Source organism: Poecilia latipinna, unplaced genomic scaffold (assembly GCF_001443285.1).
Source record: "Poecilia latipinna isolate Pla-1442-1.1 unplaced genomic scaffold, P_latipinna-1.0 Scaffold1404, whole genome shotgun sequence".
In the NCBI taxonomy this organism is placed as follows: Eukaryota; Metazoa; Chordata; class Actinopteri; order Cyprinodontiformes; family Poeciliidae; genus Poecilia; species Poecilia latipinna.
In genome coordinates this window covers 152,925-173,655 of record NW_015114020.1, presented here as the reverse complement: position 1 = coordinate 173,655, position 20,731 = coordinate 152,925, and the positions used below count along the sequence as shown (strand labels likewise).

The 20,731-nt window shown below is 40.4% G+C and overlaps 1 protein-coding gene across 5 annotated transcripts in view; it reads right to left on the bottom strand.

The window, feature by feature from the left end:
- Window positions 1-698: 698 nt before the first annotated feature.
- Window positions 699-20,731, bottom strand: part of sipa1 (signal-induced proliferation-associated 1) — a 48,275-nt gene continuing 28,242 nt past the window's right edge. For 4 of the 5 annotated variants that reach the window (XM_015056761.1, XM_015056760.1, XM_015056762.1 and 1 more), the window contains 13 exons: window positions 19,986-20,160; window positions 19,598-19,701; window positions 17,724-17,881; window positions 15,600-16,209; window positions 14,185-14,459; window positions 13,221-13,607; window positions 11,953-12,079; window positions 11,730-11,862; window positions 9,748-9,846; window positions 7,716-7,788; window positions 6,984-7,062; window positions 3,143-3,154; window positions 699-2,577 (listed from right to left, as the gene is read on the bottom strand). In XM_015056761.1, the coding sequence (XP_014912247.1) occupies window positions 2,434-2,577; window positions 3,143-3,154; window positions 6,984-7,062; window positions 7,716-7,788; window positions 9,748-9,846; window positions 11,730-11,862; window positions 11,953-12,079; window positions 13,221-13,607; window positions 14,185-14,459; window positions 15,600-16,209; window positions 17,724-17,881; window positions 19,598-19,701; window positions 19,986-20,160 (2,376 nt within the window). In that variant the 3' untranslated portion in view covers window positions 699-2,433. The remainder of the gene's footprint in view (window positions 2,578-3,142; window positions 3,155-6,983; window positions 7,063-7,715; window positions 7,789-9,747; window positions 9,847-11,729; window positions 11,863-11,952; window positions 12,080-13,220; window positions 13,608-14,184; window positions 14,460-15,599; window positions 16,210-17,723; window positions 17,882-19,597; window positions 19,702-19,985; window positions 20,161-20,731) is intronic. The other variant, XM_015056765.1, reaches the window with a different exon arrangement.

The following is a 20,731-nucleotide window of genomic DNA, read 5'->3' as shown; positions in this document are numbered from 1 at the left end:
ATTAGTTGATTAGCTTGGTTAGCATGGCTAGCATTACTCAAATCAGTCTCTTCTGGGAGCTGTCCTCCTGTCTGCCACTTTGAAACAGCCGAAAATTAGTGTTGATGTTTAAAAATGTCTTTAATTTTATGGTGTTGAACATAAATGCAAACAGCAGCCTCTATGCATTCCCTATGGTGGTGATTCTCAAACGTTTTAGAATAAAAACAGCAATTACTGTTACTGATAATAGACATTACTAAGTTTTTCCACACAAAATGACGTTTTAAAATAGTGCAGCAGCAATTGTACTTTTCAGTTTGATGTGTGTTCATAAAAAAACAACAAAGAAACATTTTCTTTCTCATCCAGAGCACAGACGTTGAAAAATCAGTTTGAAGCCAGACAGATTAACAAACAGGCCGTTAAATTAGAATTACAAGTCAGAAACTCTGAGATGTCTCAACAGCTCCATCCTCTGAAAACAAAATGGTCGCCTTAATTGCATATAAAATTCACCAGCAGCTGCAATAAAAATGACTTTATTTGCACCTCTGATGACATGGATTTTCTTAAAACTGCAACACAACCTCCTCAAGTGAACGCGTCGCTGCAAATTATATACGAACACGTTGTTGTTTTTACTGCGTTGCTACAAGCAGTAACCGTGGTTACAATAAGCAAATCAAGCTGGTTTTTCAGCTTGAAACTTGTGGTTGTTTTTGATTACATTCCCAGCTCAGAGTTCTGACTTAAGAGGTGAAATAAACACGGCATCAGCAGGTTTTAGTTTGAGAACCACAGCGCCGGGGAGAGCAGACACCAATTTGTAATCAGAAATCCCCACTGGCAACATTTCCAAATCCAGCATGTTCTCTGACAGACAGGCTGAAAGCTCAAATTAATAAAACAAACAATAAAACTTCTGACTGATGTCGAGCTTTAGCCAGTTTAATATTTTATCAAATTGAAACAACATTCCTCTTGTGAGTTGACCTTTTATAGCAAACGGCTCATTTTTGCACCCAAAATAGTCGAGCTTGAAAACAACCATAGTGGAGTGAAATGCAAGCACCAGACGCCATGTTTCCATTTTAAACAGCTTCCTGCACCTCTGCGGTTCCTCCATCTACTTTCAAACGCCTCGCTGACACTGACAATAGCTAACTTTGATTATCATTCGGTCAGTGATCACTTCCACACTGAAGAGTGATGCTAGTGAGATCTGTTAGCCCTTAGCTGCATTCGTTGATTGGAAAAATGTTGCATTTCTGAGGTTTTAACAGGCTGGTCACCAGTCAAGTTTGGTAAATATCAAACTCATTTGATTGTGATCACAATTAGGTGAATCGTTTTTTTTTTTGTTTTTTTTTTTGGTGCATCTCTAATTAAGGACATTTCAATGCACTGCTGCCACTCTCCAGCTAAAGCAAACAATTACCCAAATAGTTACATCAGAAAACAAAACAAAAACAATAAAACACAAACAAAAATGAATTTAAATACAGTTTTCTGCATTGTTTCACCATCAGTCCAGGTTGCTCGTTCTCACACCTAAAGCTATTTTGCGGGCTGAAAAATAAGAGCTGCAGTTCAGGCCAGCAGGAGGCGATCTTCTACAGTTATGGCTGCTACAATAGTGAGGTTAGAAGATAAAACAGCTACAGGCAGTCATGGAAGGAAGCTGAAGCAGTTCGTTCCTGCCAGAGTCTGAGTTTTATGCTGCTTTTCTTTTCAAATCCAAAAAAAAAAAAAAAAAACACCCCAGAAGAAACAAGCAGTTTGAATCTCTGTTTTTTCAGTCCCCTTATTTTCCAGTTTTGTTTCCTAAAAGCAGAATTGCCTAAATACAGTACGACTAAGAAGTGAAGATGGAGGATAACGTCCTTACGTAACAGACCTCCCTCAGTGAGCATCGTTACATGTTTCTAAGTAGAAGGCCGCCTGCAGTAATTCAAATATTCATGTGTGTTTTAATTTCAGGCCAACCTTCCTGTCAGTGCCAGGCAGAAAACACACTCAGACCCTGCGACTACATGTAGCTTTACTACCGTTCACATATATTACCGCTGATACTGCTTACTATGCTTTATACACTTTTGGTCATTTTGTCCATCAGACACCACAAAACATGCTATACAGTGTCTGTCTGTCTGTCTTAATTGAAACCTCTTCTGTAAGTGCTACTTAGCAGAGCTTGTCAAGTATTTGAAGCAAGAAAAACAATCATACACACACACGCATACACACACACACACACACCAAGAGAAGCACTCTACAGCAGCCTGTGAAGGTCAGTCTATACTTTTTTTTTTTTTTTTGTCTCTTTTGCATACTTCCTCCCCAGCAGGCAGGACCACACTTGCCTGTGTGTTTACTTTTGCAGCTATCTATACACGATCAAAGAACGTTGTTGGGCATGGAGGCGCTCAGCGGGATTTGCATCATGGGGACCTAACAGGGCTTGTTGACGTTGCACAGCAGCTCAGTGACTTTGATGAGGCGGGCCACTGTGCTCTGCGACTCCTCCTGCAGCCGCTGGTTGTTCTGCCTGAGGCTCTGCACCTCGGCCTGCAGCACCGCCTTGTCCTCTTTCTCCTGAAAAACATCGGCACACAACAGAGAACAGAAGCTGTCGCTCAGATTGCTGTGGCAGGAACGAGAGGTGGGTGGCGACAGGTACAGTGATGGCTCGGAGGAAGCTCGCGGGCGTGCGCAAACAAGAGACGCGACAGTCAAGAGCAGAGACGCACAGCAGCAGCAGTGAGGAGGAATAAACTCGCAATCCCAAAGCGCCAATCAGCCGATCCGATCAGTTCTCTGACGGGAGAGATTTTGTTTTGATTCGAGATACCAGACGAAAACAACCAAGCTTTTGCTGACTTTTACTGTTGCATATTGTTTATTAAATCAGTTCTTTGTGGGCTGACGGTCAGATGAGCAAGCACCTTATCAGTCACAATGTGCACAGGGCTGCAACTAATGATTATTTTCATGATCGCACATTCTCATTGTTATTTTGCATTCACCAAACATCAAGGCTGATTAGTAGCGGACGAGCAAAATCAAACATTTCCGGAGTCCCAGGTGATGTTTGGATTGATTCTGTTGTTGCAAAACAGGGAAAAGCAGCAAATAATCACATTAAGTTAATCATACAAACCTTGTGTGCCCACTGTGTAAAAGGTAAATAGAAACAGAACATCAGTTTAATATGTTATATAAATACGTAATGCTCTAAAATGTCAAAATTGAGACGCAAGATCATTTCAATTCATTTTTAACTTGATGCCAAACCTTTGAAATTAACAGAAAAAAAAAAATCACATCCATTGAACTTCTTCACACATTACAACCATAAATAACAGTTTATGTTCTTGTGGATTTTACGCAGTGTATAAAGAGAACAGGATTTCAAATGTTTCTAAATAAAAGATCAGAAAAGTATGGTATGCATTTGTGAAAAGAAAGAAAAGAAGAAAGAAATCCCACATCATAATGCTGCTATTTCAACTGTAAAACATTTGAGCTGTCGCGTCTACTGTCTTCTACTCTTTAAGTCAAATAAATTTGGCCACTTTTAGATTTTGAACCTAAATGTGTGAGTTTGTGAAAGAGAAATTTACAGCAGTAAGTTGTGTTAACTTTTATTTTAAGAGTTGAATAAACTAGTTTTTAAGTTAAAAAACCTGAAAAACTATTTCCCAGAATGCTTAGCAGCATGTTTTTGTATCCTGAGATGGAAGTGCGTTACATTGATCTGTCTCTTGTGTTGTTAAGGAAAATGTTTATTTTAATGTCCTGTTCACACTAAATGAACTGAATTCTGATGTTTAATAAAATTCATGAAAAGATCAGAAATTTTGTTGATGCAATTTGAAACAAGAATTTAAATTGCTCTAACGTAGAATAAGTAGTTATTTTAATTTTATATTGTGGGTGAAAATAATAGACAAATGTGTGCTGTTTTTTTTCTTGCATATTGTGAAATGATTATTTGATTTGAATTAAGATAAAAGTCACAATTCAAGATTAACTAAAAAAACGTTTAGACAACTCATCTCTTGTTAAATCAAATTCATGAACTTTAATTTCTGAGTTAAAACAAATTAAATTACATTTGCAAGGCAGCAGATGGACTTTCATTTTCAAGTTAAATCAAATTCAAATGTTTTACAGTGCAGTGCGCTTGTCTGGTTTTCCCTAAAGGGAGACGGAAAACCAGCCCTCTAACTGGTTTCTTCCAAAAAGGCCAAAATAATGAAGTGCACAGCAGATCAAGTCAACAGAGTCACCCAACTACTGAGATTTCACACTATTTTACGTTAAAAGTATTTCAGTAAAGATGATTTGTTTGTGTGAAAAGCAATGGAAAAACTGCGCTGTGTTTTGTTTTTCAGCAATAGAATCACATGATTTTTAATTCCTTCCTTATCTCTACTTGTGCTCGATCAATAAGGAGTCCTCCTGATGCTATGTCACTGAGCATGTTGGTCTTAAAATAAAACTTCATGCAGGACATTTCCTACGAGAAAAGTCCAACTTAAACTGGTGATACTTTTGCCAATGCAGCTGAGAATCCATCCTTTGAAAATATCACGTCGCTGCTAATTACTCCTACAAGCTTTTACCAGATTGGCCAAGTCTTTTACCAGTGTCATGAAAATATGCAGTTGGCATCAGGTTTAAAATGAACTCGCACAACTATATATCAAAGTAAAAAAGAAAACGTAATTGTTCATATTTCATTTACAGGAAGCCAAATATTACTGTCATTTTTTTTAAGTGAACTAAATCAGCAGTTCTCCAGGTTTTTTTGAATCTCATTATAATTATTCTTTAGGCTTTTGCTGCTTTTTTCACACATTTTTTTTTTAAATCAGACCTATCACCTGTCCAAAACAACAGGCTGTGCAATGTGTCCCTAAAAATGAGGCAAATAGACAAACGGAGGACAAGAAAGGAAGTGTCAGACATAAAAACAATTTACACCAGGAAGAAAATGCAGCAAAGACCCGACAAGTTTATCATTTACTGAAGACTTCAGCTGATAACTCTTGCTTTGGTTTTAGTATTAGTCAGATTATGCCAGCCAGCTTTGTTAGTTTCCAAGGGTTTAGCTTAACAAATTGTGTAGCTTGTAGCAAAGTTTAGGTAATGTTTCTGTCTTAATGAGGTCAGACTTATGTGTCTGAATTATACCTAATTACACCTAACTTTGGGCATTTAAATAGTCAATACCTAAATTATTATCTACTGTAAAATAAACTCAGAAGAGCAGAGGTTAAACAGAAAATATTCTCATGGGCTGTGACGCCGTCTCATATCTTGCCGTGTTTTGTTAAAGATTGTATTTCACCAAGATTTAGGTAAGAGGAAATAAAGGATTTTTTTAGGTCATCAAGTCCTGATATGTATTTGAAATAATCATATAATTTCCAATAGTGTATAATTGGAATAAAGGGTGTAAAGGTCGCCAAGTTCTGCTGGGTCAGGACAGAGCTCTATGAGTGTCCCTGGAGGTGAGATAAGTATTAGGTGAAAAATAAAACAGAAAGTAGGTCATGCTGTCAGGTTTATGTTCTCTTTCAAGCATCCAGCATCCTGAGGTAAGTAAATCTTCATCAGCAGAAACAGTGTGTTTGCATAGTTTTGTATGAGGTTAAATAATGGCATTATTGGGTTATTGCTGCTTTGTTTGAACTGTAATTGTTCAGATTATATTAGATGAAATCTGAGAGTCGAATTTGTCGCCATGTACAAAAAATCGAGGTAGCCTGGCCATAAGATTGTTTATGCTGTGATGTTTCAAAAGGCTTTGGGAGGTGATATTGGAGATATTTACCTGAACTGAAATTTTACTGGTGATTGTTGGGGAAAAATGTGAAAAAAGTTGTATTGCTCAAACATAATGAAAAGGGAATAATGGTCCATGAAAACATAATGAAATAACAGATGGCTCAGCACTTTTGTCATGTATTTTTTCAAGAATGAAAACTTTTTCTTCATTTTAAATTGTAAAAAGTTGTTAATTGTTTATATCCAGTTTCCAAAATTACGTTTTACACAGCGTGCTTGTTCTCTCTTTCGGAAACAAGGTTGTAAATGAATCAATGATAGTCAAAATTAGACATTAAACTTCCTTTAATGATGTACGTGTTTGAGGAGCTTTTCTGTCATTAGCATTGAGAGGTAAAGAGTCGGTTGATTGTTCAGAAAAATAGCCATTATTTCAGTAAATAGTGAAAATAGTCATAGTTGCAGTCCTCATCAAAGACTTCAAAATAGAATTGAATTGGGAGAAATACCATGCATCATACAGACAAAGACATACACAGAGACAGTATTGGCAAAAATAAATTTTCAACACAAGGGCCACTTATGTTTGGACGACCAAGCAGCTCCATCTGCTGAGTAAGGCCATGTTGTTGTTTTTTTTTTTGTTTTTTTTTGTTCGTTTTAAATTTTTTTAATTTTGTTTTAGTTTGAAAAGTGGACTTTGTGTTGAAATTGAGCTTTTTTTTAAGGCAGCTGGATCTTATGTCCAAAAGAAGCCTTTGAGTTCATCTCATACAGTTTTCTGAGGCATCAACAAGAAAGATCAACAGAGCAGCACAGACTCATGTTTGGTGGAAATGTGCAGGAAAGAAAGTACTGAAAAAAAAACAGCAGGACGTCTCATAAATACATGTAAAGTAGTAGAATACGGGGAAAATTACAAAAATTAGGAACGTTTCTGTACACAAAATAATAAATAAATAAACGTCTTTTTAAAGTGTTTTTTGTTCTTTTTATAATTTAATACATCTCTACAGCGAGTCAGCAGGGGACCTGAAGTGGCTCGTCGACGGCAGGATTTCTAACGGCTGCATCAGCAAACAGAAATCTTCTCGCTCAAGCGACAGAAGCTGAGCAAAGGAAATGTGTTTCTCCTGCCTGCTGACTCTTTTAGTGGAGCTACAAAATACTGTCACAGAGAATAACATTCATAGAAGTCAAAGCACCTTTTGCAGGTCGTCTTGCAGCTTCTTCAGCATGGCCTCCAGCTGCGACACCTTCTCCTCCAGGTGGCCCGGAGAGTCGCTGCAGCAAAAACAAGCGAAGAGCAAACAGCTGAAGGGATTTAGCTTCCCAGCCCACGAAACCCATTAATGAAGGAAGAGAAACTTCCTGTCAGCCGCTACAACAAACGAAGGCAAGGAGACTTCTTAATTTGTTTGATTGGTGCTGCGGTCTGTGGGACTAAGCTGAGGACTTAGCTCCTTTTACCTCTAATGAAAACAGGAACACTTCAGAGGTCAATTTTCATTAATCACCGACGTCTGACAAGGAAAGCCAGTGTGAGTGACTGCTCTCATCCTGAGCTGCGTTTCTGCAAGACTGCAGTCATAAATAATGACTGCGCCCTCCGGAGGAGCAGAATAATAGCACGGTTGTGTTGGTGGGGGACTCAGGTTCACCACGTTTAAAGCTGAAGTACATAACTTTTACATAAAGTTCATAATCATGCAGACGTGATGCCTGTTCTTCTTTAAGAGGAGAATTTTGTTGGAAAATTCTGATTCAATCTGCTGTCCTCTGCAGCACAAACATGAACAAACTGTCCCGTAGATGTAGACACACGAGTCTTAAAGCTAAACGTTAATGACGTTGAGAAAATTAAGAGGTCTTAGGCTGTTGAGAAAATACAGACATGCTGAAGTCCTTCACTCTGTGTGTGTTTTGTCGTGACCCACCTGTCCTTTGAGTCTTTGAGTTTGCCGTCTGTCTGATCAGCTCCACCTTGGGAGGAATCCCCGGCTTTGCGGTCTGAGAAAAACAACATTAAGGACATTATCATCACATTGACAACGTGGAAAAGGCAAGGTAGGGCCATTTTATTTACATGGCACTTTTTCAGCAACAAGGCAATTCAAAGTGCTTTGACCTGAGTTAGAGGAAATACAAACAAAATAAAAGAAAAGCTAAAGAAAATCAAAAAGTACTCCACAATTTGTTGATCTGAGGTAACGAGTAGTTTCCCTAGATATCTAAGTTTGTTCTAATGGTTACACGTTAATTTATAATCACACAGGATTTTATGTAAAAGATCAAAAATTTGTGGGTCACATTTTTAAAAAACAAAAAAATCAGAAAATGTGATGTGGATTTGTGTTCAACCCCTTGTTCCGAAACCCCTAAATAAAATCTTGAACAACCTACTTTCGTCATAAGTGACCTTACTGCTAAATAAAATCCAGTCTGTGTGTAATTTAATCTATGAATAAATGGAAATGTTCCTGTGAAGGACTGTGGGGTTTGCTGGAGAACATGGCTGAACAAACTCAGCAGACAGGTCAGGGAGGAAAACATGGAGAACATTAATGCAGGATTAGATGATGAAAAAATATTCCTAGCTTTTAACATCTACAGAGCTCTGTTCAATCGTTTATCTGAAAATGGGACGAGTATGAAAATCCATGAAGACGTTTGTGTCTATACCTAAAGTGACAGGCTGGACATAGACAGGATTCACCAGAAAAGAAGCAAAGAAACTCGGAAGGAGCTGCAAAAACTCACAGCCCAGGTCGGAAAAATCGATCAACAACTATTAGGCAAGCATTTTATGAATTTGGCCTTTATTAAAGCGTAGCAGTAAAAAAGCCATCGCTGAAACTGCACTGCAGCATAAGCTGCTCTGTTTGCACTTTGCTAATATTAATGCAGCGGACACAGCAAACATATGGAGGAGTTATGTTTGATTAGATGAGACCAAGTCTGAAGTTTATGGACAACCTGCAGAGCAGAAAACTGAACGTCACCCTGAAAACGTTATCATGTTTTTGGACGCTTTTTAATCTGACTGAGCTGGAGGTTTTTGACAAAGAGCAATGAGAAAAAAAAAAAAGAAGAAAACTTTTGGTGTTTTAAGCTGGTAAACATTCCCCCAAAAGTCTTGTGATAATTGTCAATTTTACTCAAAGGGGCTGAATACACATGGACACCACATTTTTAAACCTTATACTAATATGCAGGGTTTCCCCCAGTCTGGCGGGCCACCAGGCTTTATTTGTTGCCCCATCAGGCTTATTTATTTAAGTTTTTTTAAAATGTTAGCATTTTTTAAGACTTTCTAGTTGGTGTTCAGATATTAATTTTCTAATAACACAATTATTAAGTGATATTTTCAAATTTCATGTCAACTTTAAACATTTTTTAACCCAAAAACACGGCGGTGCGCTGGATGAACGACTGCTCTAGCACCCAAACCATCGGGCTTAACAAGTTTTCTGGGGGAAACCTTGAATATGGTTAGCAGAAATTTGAAAACAATTTTTCTTTCAACTTCCACTTAAGTGATACTTTATGATACCCTCATCCAAGTTCACATCATACAATGTTTAAATATGAAGAAATATGAAAAACCTTACAGGGCGTAAATACTTCTTACATATAGTTGCTTTTATTTATGTGAAAGCATGTTGCATTCCCAGTTTAGTTCAGTAATAATGGATGAAATTCTGTTTCTCAGAGTTTCTGGATAACTGAAGCAGGATAATCTGAATCTGAATTGTCATGTTCTCGCTTTGGACTTCATTTCTTTTGGTTCACATCTTTTCCTAGTTATTTACCACATAGCGTGTACTGTATGCTGACTGACCACAAGAGGGCAGCAATAATAAGTGAACAGCACAGGAATGACGCTCTCTGTCTTCATGGTGCATTTAACTTCAGGAATGCTCTTTCAAAAAACATAAAATATAAATTATGAACCGTGCATAACCTCACCTTCTTTGGACAAAGCCTCCAGGATGCTGCGGCAGGCTGTCGCCAGGTCAGCAATGGACTGCCACTCCTCATCTGTCGAATCTGTCGTCTCAGAGAGAACTACAAGAAAAAAAGAAAAAGAAAAAGAGAATAAGAGGTGAAGCTCTATCATCATGATATATGCAGTATTCTGTGTGTGGTGTATATAGGACAGAAATGGGACTGCAGATGTTGCATGCATCTGCGATGCCTCTGGTCTTGCACTGGCAGAAATCGGCCGCTAGGAGGCGGTGTTGCTTTGATGCTGGACTGCAGCTTGATGCCAAATATCCCAAATCAGGAGCAGGGTGTTTTTGAGGCCATGCCTATAAAAGGCTTGATGTAAATGATTAGTGGAAACCAAAACCAAGAAGGCGGAAGTAAGCTTAACTTAATTCAGATTTCTTTCAATTATGTGAGTAAACATTAAAAACTGTTTTGTGTTTTGCCCTAAAAGCCCTACAGTTGTTACACTTCAGCTCTCAAGCACATCTTGAATTTTACAATTGAGCTTAAAGTGGTGTTGACGCATCTGAAAGTCCTGCAGGCTTCCTGTTAGCGGGCGCTCTGCGAAACAATGAGAGGAATCCGAGGAGGTGATGAGCAATCGTGCTCTCATGGGTGCTGAACGAGGATCTCAGCAGAGGCAGAGCAGATGGTTCAGGAAGAAGGGGATCCTTGATTTGGGTGGGGAGCGGGCCCCGCCTGAAACTCCACCCCTCCCACCACCCATATGTCCCCCCTTTTATTCCTGCCCGTGGTGGAGCGGGGCAGCAGAGCAGGGGTGATATTAGATTAGCGGCATAGCGGGCAGCGTGTGTGAAAGAGGAGGAACAAAGAGGACACAGCGAGCACTGCAGGGGGGATAATGAAGAGAGGGATTTAAGGCAGGACGGGACTAAAAAAAGGAATTTAAGGGTCAAATCAGGCAGAGATGATTTGCAAACATGTGTAATCGTTCCATTTTGGCATCGTTTGAGCTGCTGTGCCAGCTGCTGTGTTGTGATAAAGCTTTGTTTTGAACTTATAATCGGGTTCATAGTGTTTCTCAGCACATATTACCTTCTAAATTCACTCAAACTGGACATCCACTTTGCTGGAAACCCCCAAAATATACAGAATAAAGAGAAGGGTTTCCTTATAGATTTCTTTTGTTTTTGCTTTTCTTGTCACACTTGAATGCTTCAGACTTTATCAATTTATCAAACATAAATAATGTGAGTAAAGACAAAGAGCAGGAAATTATTTTATTCATTAAGGGAAAATGGCTAACCAAACCAACCTGGTCCAAACTGAAACGGTAAAGCTTCAGTTTTCAAATCATGAGTTCAGCTGAAAGCTTTGTTAAATTTGACCAGCAGCCCAATTACTACCAGACCTAATGAATGAAGAAAGCATTTAATAGAAGTTATCTGACCACATGCAGTAGATTAATAGCAACACTATCCAAATAATCTCAAGAACAGATGCTTAAAAAAAAGGTTACAGCAGGATTTTTTACAATTCGGGACTCCAGCAAACCCCAATGAGAGTCATAATCCTAAAAAGGAGAAACACTGAAACAGCAGTGAACTTTCAGACAAGTGGATCACCGACCAAAAATACTTCAAGACTGGGTCAAATCCTCATCCAGGAGGTCAAAAATAACCCAAAACAGTGTCTAAAGAACTGCAGCGCTCACTTGAGTCACATGATTCAACAATAAGAAAGTGACTGGCGATAAATGGCGCACATGTTACAGTTCCAAGATGAAAACTGCTGCTGCTTGGCTCGTCTCACATTTGCAAAAAATAAAAAACATCTTGACTTGAGTCCTTAAGCTTTAATATGGCCGCACTAAAACAATCCTGCAGGTTTGTTAATTTGAAACATTTAGGTTTGACTAAAAAAAACAAACACTGCACTGTACTGAACGACCTTCATGGAGTTTGTAGATGATTTCTCAGAAATAAGAAAGCCCTTACTCTTGGTGATGGAGTTATGCAGACTGAGGGCTCGTGAGTTTCTTTCCGCTCGGTCTACACTCGATAGCCGGGAAGATGATAGGGACGAGTCACTCGCTGAAGCTTTGTCCTCGCCAAAGTCAGCGGCCATGAACTAAATCAAGAAGCAGACAGAGGTCAAAGTTTACATCAAACGTGTCGCACAAGCGTCAGGGGAAAACGCAGCTCAGGTGTTGTGGTCGACCTGCTCGTCTTCTGGGGGAACTTTAGGCTTGACGGCCAGGATCAGGTCAGGCGTGGCGTCCCTCAGCTCCCCGACGTTCTCGTAGATGTGGCGTTTCTCCTTCATCATCACGTTGTCGTACACGTGTCTGTCCATCAGGCAGAAATGTAGCAGGAGAATACACAAAAGCAAATCTTTTGATCCAATCCAGTGGTTAAAACCAAACCTAATATCCAGGAGAGCTTAGGTTGTCAAGGATCAAAAATAGCATGCGATAAGTCCGGTCAAATAATTTTGGTTGTGCTTTAAAAGGGTGATAAAAATCTAACTCAATATGAGGAGAATCTAAAATTATCTGCGTGAGTGTTTCCTTTTCCTCCCCAGCAGCTGACAAGTGTGATTAAAGAAATTAAACAGGCTGACACAGATTCTTTGATACTGAAGAGGATGAGAATTAGACCAGAGTGCAGACGACGTAGATAAGTACTTCAGTGAAAACAAAGGTGCTGCTGCGCTATCATCACATTTCACAATACGGCTCCGTATTTTAAAATATCTGCAGCTCATCTAAGCTAACTGCAGGTCCTTAGATGCTTAAATTTGATCTGTTTTATTCGTGGAAAAAACAGTGTTCTGTTTGGGATCAAGGTTTCCCCCAGAAAAGTTGCTAAGCCCGGTGGTTGGGGTGCTCAGCAGTCGTTCATCCAGCGGCCCGTCGAGTTTTTGAGTTAAAAAATGTTTAAAGTTGACAGGAAATTGGAATATATCACTTGATAATCATGTGTTATTAAAAGATTGGAAGATTAATAGTTGAATACCAACTATAAAGTCTTAACGTTTTTAAAAAAACTTAAATAAATAAGCAATGCTTAGCCTGGGGGGGCACAAGTAAAGCCTGGTGGCCCGCCAGGCTTTTGATCCACTGGGGGAAACCCAGTGGTCCTCATGTGTCCAAGTTTCAATTATCTAACCTTTCGTTCAAGCTAAAGAATTGAAGTTTTTGTTTACAGCAAAAAAAAAACAAAAAAAAGACTTGATTACGTTTTAAGCTAAGTAATGATTCAGCAAATGATTGTGTAATGTACTTTGAATTTTTTCTATTTCAGAACAGTAAAAAAATATTTCCAGTTTTACAAAACAAACATGAATCTAGATCCAAGTTCAATTAAATCATAATTGAAAAACTGGTTTAAACAAAGTTTTATCACAATCTGTGGTTGATTTTAAAGCAGCTAAATTAAGCAAACAAATGTACAACACATGTTCTTCTTAGTTTTAGTGAAGCTTACTCATCACAGGTGTCTGTGTAGGACAGCTGCTTCTCCAGAGAAACGCTGCGGGTGAGCTGAGAGATGCTGATCTCTTCGCTCTTATTGGCTGGCTGGTCCTGCAGAGACGTAGCCCTCAGCAAAGGTAAGGCGGGCAGTGCGAGGAGCGGGCCGGGACTCTCCTCGTTTTGCCCCCCGCCGCCGTCCATCTTCAGCTCATCCTCTGCGAGCTGATCTTCCTCCTCCTCGTCGACCCTGTCCGCCTTCAGCTGCTCCTCCTCCACCTTCTGCTCCTGCTCCTCCCTCTCATCTTCCCTCTCATCCACCACCCAGGCCACTCCCGACTTGTCCTCGCCGGACTTGCACTCTGCATCCTTGATGGCTTTCTGATAGAGCTCAGAGAAACTTCTGCAAAGCAATAACAGACTGCGTGAGAACAAAGCCCCCGAGCTTTATTGCATTATGACTTACAAATTGAACAAAACGAAGGCAAAAGCAGAGCATTTCCTGTGAGCCGCATCTTTCTGCCACATAATTGTGGTAATTTATGTTTTGTGCCTCAGAAGGAGTAATGCAGGGTTGAGCACGATTAAATCTCTCCTGCCAGCTTTGTGACGTTATTTGGCGCAGTAAGCAGTAGAGATGTCTGGCTTGATAATGTCTTACTTTATCCCAACAACTCTGTTCACAGCTGTTTCTGCCGTCGCTCCGCTGTCAGTTAAGCAGAAACGTCCTGGGTGCAGTCGGCCAGGCCGTGTCAGTGTGATTAAACATCATTAAGAAGGATTTACTGGTTGCTGGCCAGCTGAATACAGACTGTCATTAGCAGCAGAGAGAGCTGTGACCTATCCCTGACTCTTTTCTTTTTCTGGACCATCTTGTCCCACTAACTCCCTCCAACGCATTTGCTGCCTTGACCATTGCAGTGTGGCCACCTCTTGGGTTCACAGTCTGTCTCTGACGGGTAGAAAGACTTCTGTCCAACCTGCGAGGTTTGCCATTCTCATCCGGTGGGATGACGGTGATGTGGATCTTGTGTGCCGTGCGGAGAAGCCTGCTCCTCTCCTCGGGGCTCAAGTGGACCAGGGAATGTCCGCACAGCCTCACCACGCGAGCCCACAGCTGCAGGCCTCCGCTCTCGGCGTAGCAGAACCTCTGCAGGTCCGTCACGAAGCCCTCCTCGTTCATGAGGAAGCCTGGCTGCCCCACTCCGTCCCGCAGCGGGGTGACCTCCAGCGCCTCGCAGCCCCGCGTCACCAGCTGAAGAACAGCAGGACACGAGTGTGAAAATGCACTATAATGTTTAATGTTCCCATTTTGTCATATTGTAGCCACAAATTAACTCTGGGGGAACTGCAGAAAGCTCCCCAGCACCCTCTCGATGAGCACCACCGACTCTACATGAGCTGTAGCTCATGTAGAAGAGTCTACCAACAAAACAACATCAGTCATGCTTCCTGAAACATGACTGATGTTGTGTTATGTTAATCTAATTTTTTTGCACAAAATCATTTTCATATAGTTAGATTTTAGGTTTTAGCTCCTTTCAGGATGAGCCGGGCTTTTTGTCACTTTAAATCCAAATAAGCAGCTGATGGCCACGACACCCAGTTCAATGTTTACACTCTCATGTGAAAATGGCTGGAAACGGATGCGCAATTATGCAACTGTACATCTTTGAAAAGCAAAAGTGGAGCCTACCGCACAACTAATAAGAATGTAGTAAGTGGTTTCTGGATAGAAAGTCAACAACAAAATACTTATCTTTTCCAGCAGCCATTGTACAACGGTAAAACCAACTGAGCAAAGATCCTGGAGCTACGTAGGGGTTGCTAGGTAACAGTGTAGTGTGACTCAACGATTGGAAGGATTTTTAAACAGCTCATTTTTCAGACACCAAAAAACATTAACTTCCTGCCAAAAAATATCTGGATATTTTTTTAAGAGCTTGGGCTATTCTTATAAACATTTGAGATCCAAATGGAAGTAGAAAACTCTAAAATGTGAAATTTGCATAATAAATTCCTCTTTAAATTGCCATCCATCCATCCATCCATCCATCCATCCATCCATCCATCCATCCATCCATCCATCCATCCATCCATCCATCCATCCATCCATCCATCCATCCAGACTTCCCTCTCCCCAGCCACTTCTTCCAGCTCCTCCAGGGGAACCCCAAGGCGTTCCCAGGCCAGCCGAGAGACATAGTCCCTCCATCGTGTCCTGGGTCTTCCTCGGGGCCTTCTCCCGGTGGGATGTGCCCGGAAAACCTCACCAGGGAGGAGCCCAGGAGGCATCCGTACCAGATGCCCGAGCCACCTCAACTGGCTCCTCTCGACGCCAGTTGAGGTGGCTATGATTAAACTGCTATGATTTCCTTACTGTAGCACCACGTACCTCAAGCCTTTGCACCACTTCTTTTATGTCCTCTGTCTGACTCTCCAACATGCTGATTGACACGGACTCCCCGCGCTCATAGAAGATGTCCAAACACGGCCCCCCGTCCTTCGTTTCTGTCACCGCCTTCCATCCGATGACGTCTCGACAGGAGCAGTTGAACACCACCCTGCGGCTGCCCCTCTCGATGAGCACCACCGACTCCGCCGACACCCCGAGCAGACAGGGGAACTTCTGCTGCTCACCGGCCTCCGAGTCATCTCTGCAGCTGACCATCACAGCCCACACCAGCGCTCCGGCGCTGTGCAGCTCTGCGCCTTTCGCACCCTTCATCTTGTCTTTCCGCTTGCTCCCCAAAGAGAGGAGGGGGAACTTGGTGGAGGAGTCGATGGGGGTAGTGGTCACGTAGTTCTCCGCCAGGTCCTTCAGGTATTCCTGCCGAGTGCGTGTGGCCATGGAGCGAAACTTCTCCGATTTCTCTGCAGCGTTCTCGGCGTTCACCACCTTCGCCAGGAGGTAGTCTCTGAAGGCAGGCGAGCGAGGGAACCGGGCGCCCCTGGGGAACAGGGGCCCAAACAACGGGATGTCTTTGGAGCGTGTCACAGCCACTCTGAAAAGAGAAAGAATGAAAGAAAGAAAGAGAGACCGAGAGAGGGAGAGAGAGAGAAACAAAAGAGTGTGAAATGTTCAGCAGAAACACTCAATCTATGTCCTGTTTGCAGTGTAGCTGTGTAATGCATGCTGCAGCAGCAGCGGAGGAGTGTTTTCTCCTGAGGTGCCTCACACCTTCAGTGATGTGACTATTACACCAATAGTAGCAGCCAACTTAACAGTGACTCCCGGCACGGTGACAAAAAGAGTGTAAATTCTCTCTTTCGCTCAAAATTCACAGTTTTTTGTGTATTATTGATACTTTTAACCAGATATTTATATGAAGAGCATAAAAAGACAGCATTTTCTTTTTTCTGTCTGGCATTAAATTGACTAAACTATTCCAGTTTTAAGGTAGTTAGGATGTTATTTCTACTTGTAACATGTCAAAATACTGTGAGAGATTTTTGCGTTGTTTTGTTTTGTTTTATACCCAAATCTTCTTCATGCAGAGATTTGGTTCCTGAGTGCATTTATAAATTTTGATCTGGCTTTTGGAGTAATGGCTTCCAGCTGAGTGTCCATCCTGTCCATTTTGGCACAAGACTGGCTTCACTGTTGATAAAGACTCTCTCTTACCATGTTGAGCCAGCCAATATTAGCTGATGCCTGTTTTCCATAATGTCACACAAGGAAACGTTGCATTGGGTTTTGCCGTAAAATTAATTGACAGGTGTGACTCCAATTAGTTCAAATGGTGCAAACGAATCGAAATCTTGCAAGTTTTTGATTTGGTAAAGATTACCGTTACACATTTAGAAAACTGTGTAATCTTAAAGAGTGTAAACGTCTATCTTTGAAGAAAGTAGTAAAGATGCTAAAAATATCTTTCATTCTTTAGGCAATGAAGAAATAGAGTTCATTTTGGATAATCTACTGAAACTGAAGCACAACATGTAGCCAGTTCATTCTCCCAGTCTTTAAAAAAAGTTAATCTATAATTATCTTATCCCAGTTGAAGTGTAAAAAGTAAGGATGCACCATGTGTGAGCGTTAAGATGTCTAAAGGCCCATGTTAGTGATTTTTTAATAAATTGTATCAATCTGATAAGGAAAAATGGACCAATATTTACAGCCAATAATTGCTGCCGCTTATGTTCCAAGAGTTTTGGTCATGTGAAAGTGACGCATCGAAGGATTATGGGGCTTTAATCTGAGGTACTGAATGGCAGCAATGTAGTCTGGTTTTTCTTTTAAGTCCTTAAAAGGGTAAGTAAATCAATAAGACAAATAAAATTGGTAAATATCGGTTATCAGTCAAAACAGCGACAATATCGGATATTGCATATCATCTGCCTAACATTTCTATATCAGTGAATCCTTCGTTAAAAGTATTAAAACAGCGTATTCTGCCATTACTCTGCAATAAACTGGTTGTTGACATGTAATCGTTCCACAGAGTTGGATAACAGAAAGCCTCTTTTGTTAGATATCAGAGAATGTCGGCAGGACCAGAACAGCAGGAAGAATCACCTGTAGTAGGCGTGGTCGGTGCCAGGCTCGTGAACCTGAACGATGATGAAGACATGCTGGAAATGTGAGCGGATGGACTTCGGAGTGAAGGGCAGAGCGCCTGGCTCCTGGAACACGATGGTCACGATGTCGTTTCCGATGTGTCGCTTCCTCAGCAGCTGATGAGGCAAAAACCAGGACACAAAGAGTTAAACAAGGTCACCGCACATCACTGGACAATCCTACTTTATTTTCCCAATCAAGCATGTTGACATGATGATGTTTGCTTGGTACAACAACCTGCTGGGTTCCTTTCTCACACTGAACAACACATCTTTAAGGGGATTTCTCCTTTTAGCTTATTACTGCGGCACGGAGTCTCCTTAGCTGACTTATGCAACTTAGGCTGGGATGTAGTTCTCACAGTCTTCACAGATTTTGACTTTAAGTCCACATTGAGACTGATTTCAGCAGATTTTTGTTTTACAAGTGAAAGACTGTAGACGTTTTAATTGTGTTTTACTTCAATTTTTATAGATTTAAAACATAAAACAAGTGCTAGGTCCTTTTTCTGACCTAAAAAATATATATATATATGTATATATATATATATATATATATATATATATATATATACATATATATATATTTTTTTTTTTTTTCTCTCTCTCTCTCTGACTCTCTTTTTGTTTCCCTATTTGTAATATTATTCAGAGAGCCTTAATCCAGTTTACGGGTTATTCTTTCAGCTGAGGAAGTGAATTTGTACTAATTTTGTACTTAGACCTCATAATTCACACACAGTTGGCACAAGACGTTAATACTTTTGTAGGTCTGTTTTAATGATTGATTAAATTAAAAGTTATCTTATCAAAAAGACATAATAAAATAAGAGTTTATGCTTTGAACATTAAGAAACTTAAAAGAAAACTTCAGTTTATTTCTAGATTAGGCTTACTTGCTAAAAACGGGGGATCTGATCAATATGTGTGTTTTTTTTTTATTTATTTTTTTTTAATGATTTTGAATACAAGCCCTCAATCTGTATGAAGATGACATTTCCAGTTCCTTTGTAAATGGCAGGTTTAAACCACAGGCTGCACTCATATCTGAACAGGAAGGAAGGACCGCTGAAACCGATGAAGGTGGGAGTGACGACTGGGGGGGTTTGTCATGTTTGTTTCAGTGAACAGAGGATTTTTCTGAAAGCAAGACAGTCTGAACAGAGAAGTTTAATGAAGGCTGCACAGATACTAATGCAATGTTTCAAACACAAAAAGGAGAAGCATGTGAGAGTAGTTCTGTGAAACATGAAAGACTGGCAGGAAAAAACGATGCTGCAACATGGAAAGGAGGAAGAAAAATACACGTGTGCATCTCCATAAATTACAACATGATTGGAAAGTTTATCTCAAAGTGAAAACTCATGTAGATTTACTACACACAGGTGGATAGATTCAAACATTTATTTCAACAAACTTTGACTATTTTGGCTTACGAAAATCCAAACTTTAGCTTCTACATGATATCTGAATATAACTCAAGATCAATTTAAAACAAAAGCTTTTTAATAGAGATGTCGGACGACTGAAAGTATCTCTAGATGTTTTCCAACCGCACTTTTTTTCCCCTTCCACTTAACTTTCCACTTCCGTGGTTTTCACTCGCTGTGAAGGATGTTGTTGACTACCTGCCGCTTCATGATTATGATTATGTGACATAATCCCTTTGCCTATTATTATCCTAATTTTCTCAACAACTGAATTTCAGGTTTTCATTCACAGTGAGACAAAATCCTCAAAATGATCAGAAACACACATGTGAATTAAACCCATCTAAATTAAATCATATATATGTCATGAAGAAGCACATTAACTCTCGGATCCTCATCTCACCTGCTGCGTGTTGTTGGCCGTGTAGGGCAGCATGGTCGACACATGAAACATGATCTCGTAGTCCTGGTAGCGCGTGTAGAGGGAATGCGTTCCGGTGGAGTCGGCTGCGTTTGCACAGAAACAGAGAAACAGACGCGGAGAGGAATCAGTCACCATCTCCAAGCTGAAAGCACAAACTGTCACGGCCCGGCTGAAATCTGAAGGGATGAAAGCTCGGAGATAATCAGCAGCGATTGCGCCGTTTCTCAGTCATTACTCAGATTACATGTGGCGAGATAGGAGCTACCTCAGGCTTTCAGTAGGACACTGATGCCCTTCGGATACCAGCACTGCGACAAAGTGAGATGCAGCTAATAGATGGAGTTGGGGGGGGGGGGAAGCAGCTCACTCTTGTTATCCAGCTGAGCTCGGTATTTCTCCCAGCCCTTCAGCCGCACCCGCTCTCCGAGCAGATCAAGGAACTCCTCGAACGCCGGGCCGGAGCTCTCGTTGTTGTACATGTCCTCCTCGGAGCTCTGTCCGGCGCGGCAGTACATCACACCGACCTTCCTCTGAAAGTTCAGCTGCACAAAAAGAGAGCGGTGCAAACATTTCAACATGGATTCGTATTTGCTTCTGCGATATGTTAAACCTCGGTCTGGAACTTTTATATCCGGGCAAAATAATGCTAGAAGCTTATTGATGAAATGTACATATATCTGAGCTTTAAAAATGTAAGTTTTAACCCTGTGGTGATCAAAATAAAGTCCATATAACATTTGGCACCAAATTTCAGCATCTAATTTGTTTTGCATTTCATAATTTAAACAAATGAGATTCACACAAGAGGTGTATGTAAACTTATGACCTTGAATGTAGACTGAGACATGACAAGGTTTAGACCAGGGGTGTCCAAACTTTTTTATAACATCCATGGGCAAAAATCCTCAACAAGAGTGTGAAAAAAAAAAGAAATAAAATTCAAAATTAAATTCATTTAACTTTCTACCCGCTCAACAGTAAACATAAAATATTTTTAACTAAGCAAATAAAATAGATATTTTCTGCCTTATTTTAAAAAAAATAAAATAAACAAGGCAGCTACATTACAAATTTATTTTGGGCTCGATTGAAGAAAACTGTAAAAGATTTAAT